The sequence below is a fragment of the Nerophis ophidion genome, linkage group LG15 (genome assembly GCF_033978795.1).
Source record: "Nerophis ophidion isolate RoL-2023_Sa linkage group LG15, RoL_Noph_v1.0, whole genome shotgun sequence".
Lineage (NCBI taxonomy): Eukaryota > Metazoa > Chordata > Actinopteri > Syngnathiformes > Syngnathidae > Nerophis > Nerophis ophidion.
In genome coordinates, this window is record NC_084625.1 from 17,765,593 (window position 1) to 17,780,455 (window position 14,863).

General features: G+C 37.2%; 1 protein-coding gene across 2 annotated transcripts; it reads left to right on the forward strand.

The window, feature by feature from the left end:
* The first annotated feature begins 537 nt into the window (after positions 1 to 537).
* anxa13 (annexin A13) lies at positions 538 to 14,735 on the forward strand. Of its 2 annotated transcripts, none has more exons than XM_061921588.1 (11): positions 538 to 699; positions 6,248 to 6,323; positions 6,393 to 6,487; positions 7,485 to 7,655; positions 7,733 to 7,766; positions 10,934 to 11,013; positions 12,148 to 12,216; positions 12,300 to 12,401; positions 12,462 to 12,537; positions 12,606 to 12,718; positions 14,165 to 14,735. In XM_061921588.1, the coding sequence occupies exons 1-11, from the start codon at positions 685 to 687 to the stop codon at positions 14,282 to 14,284; spliced, it is 951 nt and encodes a 316-aa protein (XP_061777572.1). In that variant the 5' UTR covers positions 538 to 684; the 3' UTR covers positions 14,285 to 14,735. The 2 variants fall into 2 exon arrangements, with proteins under 2 accessions (XP_061777572.1, XP_061777573.1); XM_061921589.1 differs by having other exon boundaries at positions 7,488 to 7,655.
* Positions 14,736 to 14,863: the final 128 nt, after the last annotated feature.

Here is a 14,863-nt window from a genome sequence, read left to right on the forward strand (position 1 = left end):
ATAAATTGATAGCTGTGGAGTAGCGTGTTTATGGGGGGGGGGGGCTATTGATTATTTAATTAAATTAAATTAGATTAAAGCACAGACAAAGCGATGTTTAAATGATCAATATTGGCCAAGGGGTTGGTTTCAACATGAAAACAAGTCACATGACTAAACAATCCCGGTACAAGACCTTTACTTTATTGAGACACTAGTGATTTAGGGCTATATAAGTAAACATTGATTGATTGATTGATATTGATTACTGTTTCTAATATTTTTACTATGAAATAGAGCTATATAATAACTATCAATAATTTATCGTGTTTGCCTTATCTATCACTCTAATAAATTTAAAAAATACTTTATCTATATCAGATAATGTGTAGTTAGTGCGATTGGCCACTAGAGGACAATGTACCCGCAGTTTACACAACTGGATTTCTTACTAAATTAAACTTATTTACTGCTTGAAATATGGTTACTGTAGAAAAAAAGTAACGAGACCACAGTATGTTGAATAAATGATACGATATTTTAGTGTAAATATTGGCAGCTTCTACCGCAGCGAGGTAGCGGTCCGTGGTGACGTCACACGCTCCCTTTGCACGGATCCGGGCTGGACGACGAAAAAGTATCCCGGAGACCAACACCCCGCCTCTTTAGTACCAGCACCAGCAGCCGGATTGAAGAGGTCCAGTCATGGGAAACTGCCAGGTCGGTGTCGGTTCTGGTCTTAAATCTTTCACATTAACAGGTTCCGATCCCATCACGAGAACGAGATTCTTGCGTGACGAGGTCATCGAGTAGATGCGTACATTTGCAATCATCATTTTTTTTGCATATATATTTGTTTTAATTAAGCATGACAATACATTATTAGTGCTATTTTTTTTTACCACTTAATCGCAATTGATTTCAGTGTTGTGTAATCTCGGTTTGACTGTGACGGTGGACGGTAGTGGGGGTGCAGCACCGGGCCTCTGCGGAATTCATCTCGGCTCCGTTACATGGGGGAGGGGTCGTGGTGCATTCACGGTCGTGTGATAAAAGACCTGAAAAGCTCCATTGATGTTGCACGAAAGATGGGATTTCAAGGGAATATCCTGCAAAATGTCGTTAAATTCAATCGGGTCTCATTGTGGGATTGAGTGGTGGGCTTCCCCCCCCCCGCCGCATGCAACAAGTGTGCACTTTGTCCACTACTGATGTTTGTTTAAAACTTAAAAATGGGCCTCCAATTCTTCCCCCAGAGCTTTGTGATCTCTCCAGCTGGCCCCTGCATGCTTGTCATCATTGAGCCTGCTGCAGCCATGCTCGATAATTGAATTAAAAGCCTACTGAAATGAGATTTTCTTATTTAAACAGGGATAGCAGGTCCATTCTATGTGTCATACTTGATCATTTCGCGATATTGCCATATTTTTGCTGAAAGGATTTAGTAGAGAACATCGACGATAAAATTCGCAACTTTTGGTCGCTAATAAAAAAGCCTTGCCTGTACCGGAAGTAGCAGACGATGTGCGCGTGATGTCACTGGTTGTAGAGCTCCTCACATCCACACATTGTTTACAATCATGGCCACCAGCATCTAGAGCGATTTTGACCGAGAAAGCGACAATTTCCCCATTAATTTGAGCGAGGATGAAAGATTTGTGGATGAGGATAGTGAGAGTGAAGGACTAGAAGAAAAAAAGACGAGGGCAGTTGGAGCGATTCAGATGTTATTAGACACATTTACTAGGATAATTCTGGAAAATCCCTCTGTTATGATTTTGCTTACTCGTTCTAATGACCCGCCTTGCCTTTCCTCTGATTGGCCAGTTCATAATGTTTCGCCCTAACCTTAGCCAATTGTGACTCATCATACAAAAATCAACAATCATCTTTTTTGTAAGGGGCGCTGGAAGCCGGCAGACCCGTCAGCGATCCCGTTCTGTCTCCCTGTAATGTTTGTCTGATCTTGAATGGGATTGTGCTGAAAATTTTAATTTTCCTGAAGGAACTCTCCTGACGGAATAAATAAAGTACTATTTAATCCAGGGGTGCCCACACTTTTTCTGCAGGCGAGCTACTTTTCAATTGATCAACTCGAGGGGATCTACCTCATTTATATATATCATTTATATTTATTTATTTATGAAAGAGACATTTTTGTAAACAAGTTAAATGTGTTTAATGATAATACAAGCATGTGTAACACATATAGATGTCTTTCTTTCACAAAGTCAAGAATATAAGTTGGTGTATTACCTGATTCTGATGACTTGCATTGATTGGAATCAGACAGTAAAGATGATAACGCCCACATTTTCAAATGGAGGAGAAAAAAAGTTGTCCTTTCTGTACAATACCACATGAAAGTGGTTGGTTTTTGGCATCTAATTCATCCAGCTTCCATACACTTTACAAGAAAAACATTGGCGGCAAATTCCGTAGCTTGCTTGATTGACATTCACGGCACCCGAGGGTCTTGTGAGATGACGCTGGCTGCTGCCAGTTCATTATTATGAAAAAATGACCGAGAGGAAGGCGAGAAACACTTTTTATTTCAACAGACTCTCGCGCCGTACCTTCCGTCAAAACTAAAGGCCGACTGCACATTTCCTATCTTCACAATAAAAGCCCTGCTTCATGCTGCCTGCGCACAAGTGATGTGCACGCCAGCTTTCCGAGACTCTGTATTTAGTTAGCGCAGGCAGCATGAAGCAGGGCTTTTATTGTGAAGATAGGAAATGTGCTGTCGGCCTTTAGAGTTTTGACGGAAGGTACGGCGCGAGAGTCTGTTGAAATAAAAAGTGTTTCTCGCCTTCCTCTCGGTCATATTTTCATAATAATGATCTTGCAGCAGCCAGCGTCATCTCATAAGACCCTCCGGTACCGTGAATGTCATTTAAGTGACGTCTTGGTGAAGATTGATGATCACTAATTTTTAGGTCAATTTTTTTAAAAAGCCTGGCTGGAGATCGACTGACACACCCCCCGCGGTCGACTGGTAGCTCGCGATCGACGTAATGGGCACCCCTGATCTAATCTAATCTAATCAATCATCATGTTTATTCTTCGTTTGTATGGAAGTTCTCATTCATCCAGGTCATTGGATTTTCTCCATACTTTCTTTTTGAACTGTATACGCAGTCCATTTTCACTCTTTGTAGCTTGTAGCTGTGATTTAAGCTGCCTAGCTACATGTCTCTAAAAGTAGCTAAGCTACAGGGAAAAAAAAAATTGTTAAAAAAGTAGCCAAGCTACTGGGAAATGTAGTTAAGCTCCGTAGCTTCGCTACATGGTGCTTGTTACTGCCCATCACTTGTTGTCTTGTAGAGCTGTGTGAGAAATTTCAAACCAGTCTGACTGGTGGGGGTTTACACATTTGTGAGGAAAAATAATAGCACAGGCCACACAGTAGGAGTGCTTGTTTTGACACATTTTCAATCTTTTATTGCAGTGATTCCGAAGTAGTTACGCAATACAAAACGTCTTAACTTTCTGTTTATTCTGTACCTAAACTACACTACATATTCACGTATGTGTGTTTAAAGCAGTGCGTGAGATCTCAACATGAGCTAAAAAGTAGGGGTGTGCCAATCCGAGATTGATATCAGTAACCAGTCCTGTATCAGTAAAAAAAAAAAAAAAAAAAAAAAAATATCGGATGATATCGGCTTGCATCTAAAATGCCTGATATAAGCTCCAATGTCACACATTTTTTGTGCAAAGCTGCACTGCCAGTTAGCTATTAAAATGTCCTCCAATCAGTACACAACTTAATAAATGTCCATAATGAATATAGCAAAACATGTTCTAGACCGGGGGTCGGCAACACGCGGCTCTGGAACCGCATGAGGCCCTTTAGCGCCGCCCTAGTGGCTCTCTGGAGCTTTTTCAAAAATAAATGAAAACTGGAAAAAGATGAGGTGAAAACATATATTTTTTTGTCTTAATATGGTTTCTGTAGGAGGACAAACATGACACAAACCTCCCTAATTGTTATAAAGCACACTGTTTGTATTAAACATGCTTCACTGATTCGAGTATTTGGCAAGCGCCGTTTTGTCCTACTAATTTTCGGTCCTTGAACTCACCGTAGTTTGTTTAAATGTACAACTTTCTAGGACGTGTTTTATGCCACTTCTTTTTCCGTCTCATTTTGTCCACCAAACTTTTAACGTTGTGCTTGAATGCACAAAGGTGAGTTTTGTTGATGTTATTGACTTGTGTGTAGTGCTAATCCAACATATTTGGTCACTGCATGACTGCAAGCTAATCGATGCTAACGTGCTATGTAGGCTCACTATATGTACATATTGCATCATTATGCCCCATTTGTAGCTATATTTGAGCTCATTTAGTTTCCTTTAAGTCCTCATAATTCAATTTATATCTCATGACACACTATCTGTATGTGATATGGCTTTTAATTTTTTGCGGCTCCAGACAGATTTGTTTTTGTATTGTTGGTCCAATATGGCTCTTTCAACATTTTGGGTTGCCGACCCCTGATCTAGACCAACAATCGCTTCATACTCTCTACTGCTCTCTAGTGTTACCATATCTGAGTTACTGTGTAGAAATACGGGGAAATAATTACATAAGTACAAATAAAGTTCCGAATAAACTTAAACTCAAAACTCAACTTTGAACTTGGTTCTTCTATTTTAGTCAAGTCATTTTCACAAGGTAAACATGGTAGGCTACAGGTTACAAGGAGATTGCAGCTACACAACAGCCAAGCATACAATAGCACACACGTTAGACATATGTAATGCGTACATATTGAAGTCGAAAGCAGCACATTTGTCAATATGACCAAGTGTCGCATAATTATAGTTACATATTACTTACACATACAAAGTCTCCAAGGCAGAAGGCGTGTTAGAAAATGTCCAGTAACAAAAGTGTCCGCTTATTCAACTTACTGTGTCATGTGCTTATAAGTCAATTAATTATTGTAACCACCAGGTGTTCGCCAATAAGCAAATCAACACTCCACTTCTAAAGCATAAATAAGAAATAAGAAGACAGTTTTTGAACAATCCACACTACAAAATATAAAATCATTTTGTTAGGATTAATGCCAGTATCGGCCAACACTCAAGGCTCCAACATTATAAAAAAATATAAGAAAAATCCATACATTAGCTGCGCCGTGGGCAGCACGGTGAAAGAGGGGTTAATGCGTCTGCCTCACAATACGAAGGTCCTGAGTAGTTCTGGGTTCAATCCCGGGCTCGGGATCTTTCTGTGAGGAGTTTGCATGTTCTCCCAGTGACTGCGTGGGTTCCCTTCGGGTACTCCAGCTTCCTCCCACCTCCAAAGACATGCACCTGGGGATAGGTTGATTGGCAACACTAAATTGGCCCCAGTGTGTGAAAGTTGTCTGTCTATCTGTGTTGGCCCTGCGATGGGTGGCGACTTGTCCAGGGTGTAAACGCCTTCCGCCCGATTGTAGCTGAGATAGGCACCAGCGCCTGCAGCGGCCCCAAAGGGAATAAGCGGTAGAAATAGGATGGATGGATAGCTGCGCCGTTTTATAAGTCCCAGGGTTCAAAGCGTGGGAAAAAAATTATGGTTAAAAATACAGTACATATGCATGACTTTAGGTTGGTAAGTACTTATAATTTATAATAATAATGGCTCCAAGGCTCCAATTTTGGTATTCTGTTTGGGGTTAAAAAATTGTAGAGGGACACCCGCACTTTTTTGTCCAAGTGTTAACTGTAATGTACCAACTTCACCATTAGGTAGAGCCACTACGCTCCATCCATCCATTTTCTACCGCTTGTCCCTTTTGGCTGGAAGGCGGGGTACACCCTTGACACGTCGCCACCTCATCACAGGGCCAATACAGATAGACAGACAACATTCACATTCAAATTCACACACTAGGGCCACTCACATAAGATAAATACAGTTTTTTCGGGTGAAAGGTTTGATTCCCGGGCACAAATATGTTTGCTTGGTACGCTGTCCACTGCTCATACTTGTTTTACCACAGAACCTTACTTTTGTTCACCCTTCTTTCCCATATTTGAACTTTCATGAAAAAATATCCACAATGTTACAGCCAGAGAAGAACATCTTCTTGTCTGCTCGGCAAAACGCGTAAAAAATCGGCCTGTAAAGTCCGGCCTTCAAAATAAAAGCATGCTATTCCCGGTTGCAAAATGTTTCTTGCGGTGGTGGTGGGTGTATGGGTGGGTGCAAAGACATGATGATAATAAAAAAGAGTTGTAATAACAATGAGTGTTGTTGCCGCCTGCAGCCCACCATCGTGCCCTACGAGGATTTTGACGTCCTCGCCGACATCAAGGCCATCCGCAAAGCCTGCAAAGGACTGGGTGAGTTACAGCAAGTCCACGTTGGTACAACCACTGCAATATGATGATGTTTCTGGGTGTGCTTTGCAGGAACCGATGAGCAGGCCATCATCGATATCTTGGCCAACCGCAGCTCAGATCAGCGTCAGGAAATCAAACAGGCGTACTGTGACAAGTATGACGACGTGAGTGTACAGTACCGCTAATCTTTATGGAGGACAATACCTGACAAAAGTATAGATAAATGCATAAATAAATAATAAAATAAATAATCAATGAAACGATTAATAAAATAAATGATTAAAAATGGGTAAATAAATTAGACATAAATATGTTGAATTCATTTATAGATGTATTTTTTTAATGAATGTAATTATTCACACACTTACTTATGCATACATGCATATATTTACACATTTATTTATAGCTACATTTGCTTATTTACACATGTATTGATATCTACATGTATAAATTTACTAATTTCCACATTTATGTATTCATACATTTTTGTGTGTGTATGCGAATGAGGTAGGAGGGACTAAGAAATAAAATAAATAATAATGATAATAGATAAATGTAGAAACATACATATGTGGGAATAAATAAATGTAGAGCTAAACCAATGTGTAGAAATATAAAGATTTGATTGATTGATTGAAACTTTTATTAGTAGATTTTACAGTTCAGCACATATTCCGTACAATTGATCACTAAATGGTAACACCCGAATAAGTTTTTCAACTTGTCCACGTTAATCAAGTCAAGGGAATAAATAGATGTGGGAATAAATAAAGGTATAAATAAATAAATGTTGAAATAAATAAATGTAGGTCTAAATTCAAGACATTATTTATGTCCCATCTATATACCAGTTTTTATTTATTTATTAATTGTTTTATTTATTCATCAAATATTAGATGTATTTATTCTAGTATTCATTCATAAATTAATTCATTTATTTATACTTTTGTCAGGTAAATTTAAGACATTTAGTTATATAAACCCCAATTAATTTACCAGCCAGTTTTTATTCATTTATCCTATGCATTTAATTGTATATTGATTGATTTATTCCAGTATTTTTTCTACATTTATTTATTTATACTTAGGTCAAGTATCGTCCTCCATATATCGCATCTTCATCAGGAATCTTCATCTCATTGATGGTTTGTTTTCTGCTAGGAGCTGGTGGACGTGCTAAAGCGCGAGCTGTCGGGCAAATTCGAGAAGGCCATCCTGGCCATGCTGGACCCGCCCATCATTTACGCCGTAAAGGAGCTAAGGAGGGCCATGAAGGGGGCGGGCACCGACGAGGACGTGCTTGTGGAGATCCTCTGCACCGCCACCAACGCGGTCAGTGGCACATATTTGAAAATCCAACTTGTCTTTATGACTATTAATGTTATTACATGGTCTCTTTTTTTCCTCAGGACATTGCCATGTTCAAGGAATGCTACTTTCAAGGTAGAATAATAATTTTTTTGGTTACTGATTTACATTTCCTTGTGTTTTATTTCAATAGCTGATCTATGTGCTGCCCTTAAAACACACAAAACACTCTTTGTCACGTAAATTTTTTAACTTTTATCATGTCAAAGTGCAAAGAAAGCATAGCTCTGTTTGACCACATGATTGATTATTCATGAGCAAGTAGGGACGGGTACCGATGTTGGTACTTTCAAACGCATCGTTTGAATTCAGTCAGTACCACCGGGTATCGATTCACATCAAATCAAACAAAGATACCTTTATGGCATGCGACGTCCTGTCCGGGTGCAGACTTGGCACCGACTCAAACACTTGGCGTGTCAACAAGCATTCAAGCAGCATTCAGAGCAAACTCGGCTAAATGTTGCAATTTTCCATGCCAACAATTGAAAATGCTTGAACGTACAGTCGAGTCCCACTTAGCCCGATGGTAATTTACAGTGGCTTTGGCTTGCACATGCTACTGATTAGCAGTAGCCATTTTACATGGTGATTTCAACGCCTCCGATTTTGGTCATTAAAACTACAACTAAGATGCATGTTACAATGAAATAACTGGTGTGTAATAAGTACAATACTCACTGTTTAAACCCAATGTAGAGCGTAACATTATATTGGATCAACTTAATGGCAAAGACTACTTCCTGGCGACAGCAATATGTCTTGGAATTGCAACTGCCTACAGACTACATCCAGTGCAAGAAGGAGTACTACCACAGGTCCTTTCTACCCACAGCCACAAGACTTTACAACAGGGGTAGGAAAACCTATGGCTCTCGAGCCAGATGTGGCTTTTTTGATGACTGCATCTGGCTCTCAGATAAATCTTAGCTAATGTTGCTTAACACGATAAGTAATTAATAATTCCGCTGGTAATCACAGTGTTAAAAATAACGTTCAAAGTATAAAACATTCTCATGCATTTGAATCCATCCATCCGTTTCTACCGCACCTGTTCAAGAAGTCGCGTAAATGGTAAAAAGTATTTTATTTGTTATTGGTTAGCTTTAGAACAACAATGTTATTAAAAAGAATAAGAGATGCACACGTTTAGTTGTTGTAATCAGGGAAAGTCCAAATAAAAGAGGAGGCGTAGAATTCTCTTGTCAGAGCGTGGGACGACACTGAACAAGGGTACAGGTCTACGCGTTTCTCCTCATTGAGCTAAATTGAATCCTGTCTCTGTTTAATTCCTTGCTCTTGTCTGTTTAATAGATGTCATCAGTGTTTGAACCTGACAGTCTCTGTTTAATTCCTTGCTTCTTGTCTGTTTAATAGATGTCGTCAGTGTTTGAACCTGACAGTTGTATTCAGTGTTAAAAATATTATATGACTTTCATGGCTCTCTCAGCCAAAAAGGTTCCCGACCCCTGCTTTACAACGTACTTATAGAATAGAATAGAATAGAATAGAATGGACTTTATTGTCATTATATTTGCATATAACGAGATTAAAGACTCCAATTTAAGGTGCGGTAGTGGGAACAAATATGGGGTGAAATAAATAACACAAGAGGTAATAAAGGAAAAACTAACAATTGAAATAAACAGGCTACTATCCAATAAAAATAATAAGCAATCCTGTTCAATATACAAAACACTATAGAAATACAAAATACTGTACAATATACAGAACAAGACAAGAGTACCGAAGTAATAAATAACAATCAGTGTCGGACGTATTGCACTCGAAGGGTAGTATTGCACAGTAGGGTATTAGGGCATGATATCGTATAGGGGTGAATTATTATTATTTTTTTATATTATTATAATTATTATGTCATTACTGTGATGTCTTTCGTGGTGTGAAATACTTTATTTATGCATGATAATATGCAGTATTTAATACTGCATATTTTACTTCTGCTCCTGTATGTAAAAACCTGAACTGCAACAATGTAATTTTTGCATTGTGGGATAAGTAAAAGTCTACTCTGCAAAAAGTCAGTATTCAAACACAAGAAAAAAAAAATACAAAAATGAGGGGTATTTTATTTGAACTAAGCAAAATTATCTGCCAATAGAACAAGACAATTTGGCTTGTCAAAACTTTCCAAAACAAGTAAAATTAACTAACCTCACAGAATCCAAAAATACCTTAAAATAAGTACATTCTCACGAATAACAACTGTACTACTATATGAGTACGTATTTTCTGTTGTTTCATTGAAAATAAAACAGTAAAGTCCATTTGGGTGTCATCTGTTTTTATATGAGACACAATTGTGTCAAAGTCATGATTTTTTTTTTCATGCTTGAAATAAGAAATTATTACTTTAAAAAAGTACTTTTATACTTGTGAGTGTTGATAACAAAGCTTTGGAACAGTTGATATTCTAGTTCCAAGCACGTTTTACTCAATATAGGTCATAAAATCTCAGCAACAAGCTGTAATATTTTACTGAGATCATTTAGGACCAAAACCCTTAAAACAAGTAAAACACTCTAACATAAAATCTGCTTAGTGAAAATAATTATCTTATCAAACAGAAAATAAGAAAATATTACCTTTATTTGAGATATTTAATCTTAAGTGATATCAGTTTTTGCAGTGTATCCTAAACTAATACTTGCAAAAGATACTCAGAGGTGTAAGAAATCCACATATACTGTAACAACTGGACATCACAGATGTCATTATCAGCTCAAAGTTTAATGAGAAAAAATATGTTAGAAAAATAATGCATGTTTAACCACATGAACACCAAGAAAAGTCCACAAAATTGGTATTGTGAAAAGTACCCTAACCCTAATAACAAGTATGTTGCACAACACAGCAAGCGACAGAACCAGGGTTGTAATAGCAGTAAGAAGCAAAGTGCTCAGTCAGTATTAATAGTACTGCTGAGTTGATTGTAAACAACAATACAACAAAGTGTAACATGCATGACTTTCACACCAAAAGCTGAGTAGCAAGACTTTAAAGCGCATGCAGAGCAAAATAAACCTGTTGGATGCTTGTTCGTTCATGGTGCTTCACAAACAGCCATCTTGTGGACTTAATAAAAACTACACCAGAAGGTTGCCTACAGCCACACCCAATGTTTTTCGACCCATCACTTCAGTAGACCACGTACCCGGCAGCTGTATATTTTCAGAAGTCCTGTACCTAATATTGTGGCCATGATTGCATCACCTTTTCAGTGCACGAGCGTGACCTAGACGCCGACATTGAGGGCGACACCAGCGGCGATGTCCGGAACCTGCTCATGGCTCTTCTGGAGGTATGTTATTGTTGCCATAGCAACCCTCCACACCCTTTACTGTAAGTCAGGGGTGTCCAAACTTCTTCCACTGATGGCCGCACACTGAGAAATCAAAGCATGTGGGGGCCATTTTGATCATTTTAATTTTCAACCGCCATCAGTGTGTGAATGTGTGTGTGTGAATCTGGAAATACTGTCAAAGCGCTTTGGGCTCCTTAAAAAGGGGTAGAAAAGCGCTATACAGGTACAACCCATATAGTTTTTTTAACCAACAGGGTTCACCTCAAGTTTGGTCTCGGGAACCCAGAAGGGTCTCAGTCATAAAAATGTTAAAAACACTAAGCAATATAAAAAAAAATTTAATTGTGTTATATTACATTTGAATTTCTAGATCAATTTCAAGTCTAGCTGTCGCTATAAAGTAGTTGTATTTTAATTGATGTTGAATGCCCCTTTTGTCAAAACCTTATTTTTTATGGCAAAAACACCAAATATGCAATATTTTCTCCCCCAAAAATTTCAAAGTGGTATATTTGATGTGAAGTAATGGGGGCTTAAATAGGTCAATAGCTCATAACAACATTGATTTTAATTTATAGTTATTTTTTGAGCAATGACAGTTAAAAAAAAATCCCACGAAAACCTTTTTTATAACACTTAAGTCTTTCGATCAACTTCAGATCCATCCATCGGTTGTACATTTTTATTATTTTTTATGTTAGTTTTTTTTTATGCCCTTTTTGTCAACGTAAACGTTTTTTGCAAGACAAACACAAAAAGTATGCAATATTTTCCCCAAATAATATTTCGAAATTGATTTTTGGGATTTGATGTAATTGGAGCCTTGGATAGCTCAATAATTGATAACAACATTGATTTTGATTTATTATTATCTTTTGAGAATGAGAGCTTAAAAAAAAAAATCAGCTTTCATGGCAGCTTAAATTAGTAGGATTTCAAGTTTTTTCGTTACATTTCACCTGTTTGCTCTTGTATTTCAGTTTTAATGATTTTTTCAAATGGTATTTGTAAAATGTGCTACGGGCCTTTAAAAAAATAGCTGTGGGCGGCAAATACGCCTTTGGGCCGCAATTTGAACACCGTGCCAACCAGTACGTACTTGTGTTTTGTTAACACATCTTGGTGTTGCAGGGCAACAGAGACGAGAGCTACCAGGTGGATGAGGCTCTGGCGGAGGAGGACGCCACCTGTCTTTTTGAGGTACCTTCTCAGTAGTAGTTGTCGTCATGGAAATGTGCGTGGAATATAATATTTATGTATAACATTGTATATACGCGATTCAGGCTGGCGAGGGCCGATTCGGGACAGACGAGTCCACCTTTAGCTACATCCTGGCCTCCAGGAACTACCTGCAGCTTCAAGCTACCTTTAAGATCTACGAGCAGGTGAGTTTTATAATAGTCAAGACCGGTGTGCCCACTTCCTGATCTTTTCTGTCGCTACAGTTGTCCGGCACCGAAATCCTGGACGCCATCGAAAATGAGACTTCGGGCACCTTAAAGAGATGCTACATCGCTCTCGGTGGGTTTAACGCAGGCGTCACAGGTCAGGTGTGTGAGAAACCAAATGACTGAAGATCTTTCATGCAGTGAGAGTCGCCAAGAACCCACAGCTGTACTTCGCCAGACGTCTTAACGACGCCATGAAAGGGGCGGGGACTGACGAGGACACGCTCATTCGCATCATCGTGGTCCGCTCTGAGGTGATACTGTTATATTTTATTTCCTCCACCGATATATTGTCGTAATGTAGGTCGGTATGGCTACAACTTCCTGATATTTCTTACCATGGTAGCCATGTGTTCTTCTAAGGAGGTTCTCCTTACGTTTTGGGGAAAATCCAAATTAAAATGTCATGAAAAAAATCTAGAAATCCTTTGATTGATTGATTGAAAATTTTATTACTAAATTGCACAGTTCTGTACATATTCCGTACAATTGACCACTGAATGGTAACACCCGAAAAAGTTTTTCAACGGGGTCCAAGTTAATCATTTCATGGTAAAAAATATATAACAGCAATGGTAACATTTTAACCGGTTTAAAAAACTTTTGAATATTTGCTAAATAATTAGATGACATTAATATTCAGTACTTTTATATACCTTTGTGTTTAAACAGGGATATATTTTTTTCCCTTAATAAATCTAACAAAAGACCAAAGAAAAAACTAATGTACACTGAAGAAGATGCTTTTTTAAGGATTATTTATGTTTATGTGAATAATAATTAAAATGTATACATGCAGATATAATTAAATATAATTGTCTAAAAAAATGTCATTTGGAAATAAAACAAATATTTGTTGTTATGTTATAATATAAACTTTGGAAAAATATACTTCAAAAATGTTTAAATATTTTGTACATGACATAAAAATCTATTTAAAACATATAAATACAATATAATTGTTATACAAATGGTTATTTAAAATAAATACAAATATGTGTTATTATAATGTTTATAATAATGATATGAAGTTGGGGGGAATATTCCTCTAAAAATTGTAACTATTCTTTTAAGTTCTTTGACATTATTATTATTTTTAAATATTAAATACGTTCATATATTTTAAGAAACATAATTTAGTGTACTATATAATTATTATATTTTGATATAATATAATTAAGTTACGTTTAAAAAACACATAAATATATTTGTCATAAAAAGGCACATTTTTAAATATATTAAATTTACTCTAATGTTGAATAATAATATGAACATTACAAAAATATTCCTGTAAGAATTGTGAATATTTTAACAGGTCTATCTAGGTTTGTATTATAAACTATATTTTCAAATATCAAATATATGTTTAAGAAAAGTAAATTAATATTTTATTTATGTTATAATACAGTATAATATAATTCAATTACAAAAAAATGCTAATGTTAAAATATACAAATATTTGCTAATGTATTTATAATAATAATAATATCTAAATTGAAGGAATTTTTTTTTTATTATAATTTTACAACATTCCCTGATTTCTCATCCTAAGATATTATTTGTATTATTGTTATTAAATGTTATAAAAAGCAAATAAGAAAATACTACTATTAAAAATAAAGATTACAATGAATATAATGGTAACAATAATGCAAAGAAGCTTGGTGAAATGTGTCTTACTGTCTTCTTCTTATTTACAGTATGACCTGGAGACCATCAAGGACTTGTACCTGGAGAAGTACGACGTGTCCCTGAAGGACGCGCTGAAAGACGAGTGCAGCGGCGACTTCAAGCGCCTCCTCCTGGCCATTTGCCACTGAGGACGCTTCGCCAGCGCTCAATGTGACGTCTGACGTCTTCTTTTTTCGACCTCTGTCACTGACACTGACAATGTGTAGCTACTAAACCAACTGATCCCACGTCAGTTTTAACCTTTTAGGCAGGCATTGGTGGAGGAGCCAAGTGGTGCGTTTAAAGACTCACCTGATGGCTTTATTTAGAGCTCTGTGGAAATACTGTATGGGGAGTAAAACATGAATACATGAGAAAGTTTGATTTAGCTCAATGAAAAGCCAACATCGCCAGATTTGAAACAGGTCAAAGGTCAGTTATTTCATCCTGATGACTTTTGTTTATCACATGAAGCTCAGTATCCTCAGCTTTGCATACTACTGCAACAAACGTGTGTAGAATTTGTCTGCTTTTGCGTCAAAAAGTCATTTGTCAGCGTTTATCTTCTGCTAATATTGATTGTAAATTGTAGTGCAATCACGCCTTGTGACTTGAAAGAGCTCAAATGTTGCAGAAACGTTCCAATTTTCACTTGTTTATTGAGCCTAAAAGGCCGAGGTACACCACACACTGCCACTTAAGCAACAACTAACATAATATCTATTTTT

Bases quoted from the DNA above. Each gene is read 5' to 3' on its own strand.
- anxa13 (XM_061921588.1), top strand. The intron at 6,324-6,392 runs GTGAGTTACAGC...TGTGCTTTGCAG, and splicing joins CAAAGCCTGCAAAGGACTGG to GAACCGATGAGCAGGCCATC. The intron at 12,217-12,299 runs GTACCTTCTCAG...TACGCGATTCAG, and splicing joins ACGCCACCTGTCTTTTTGAG to GCTGGCGAGGGCCGATTCGG.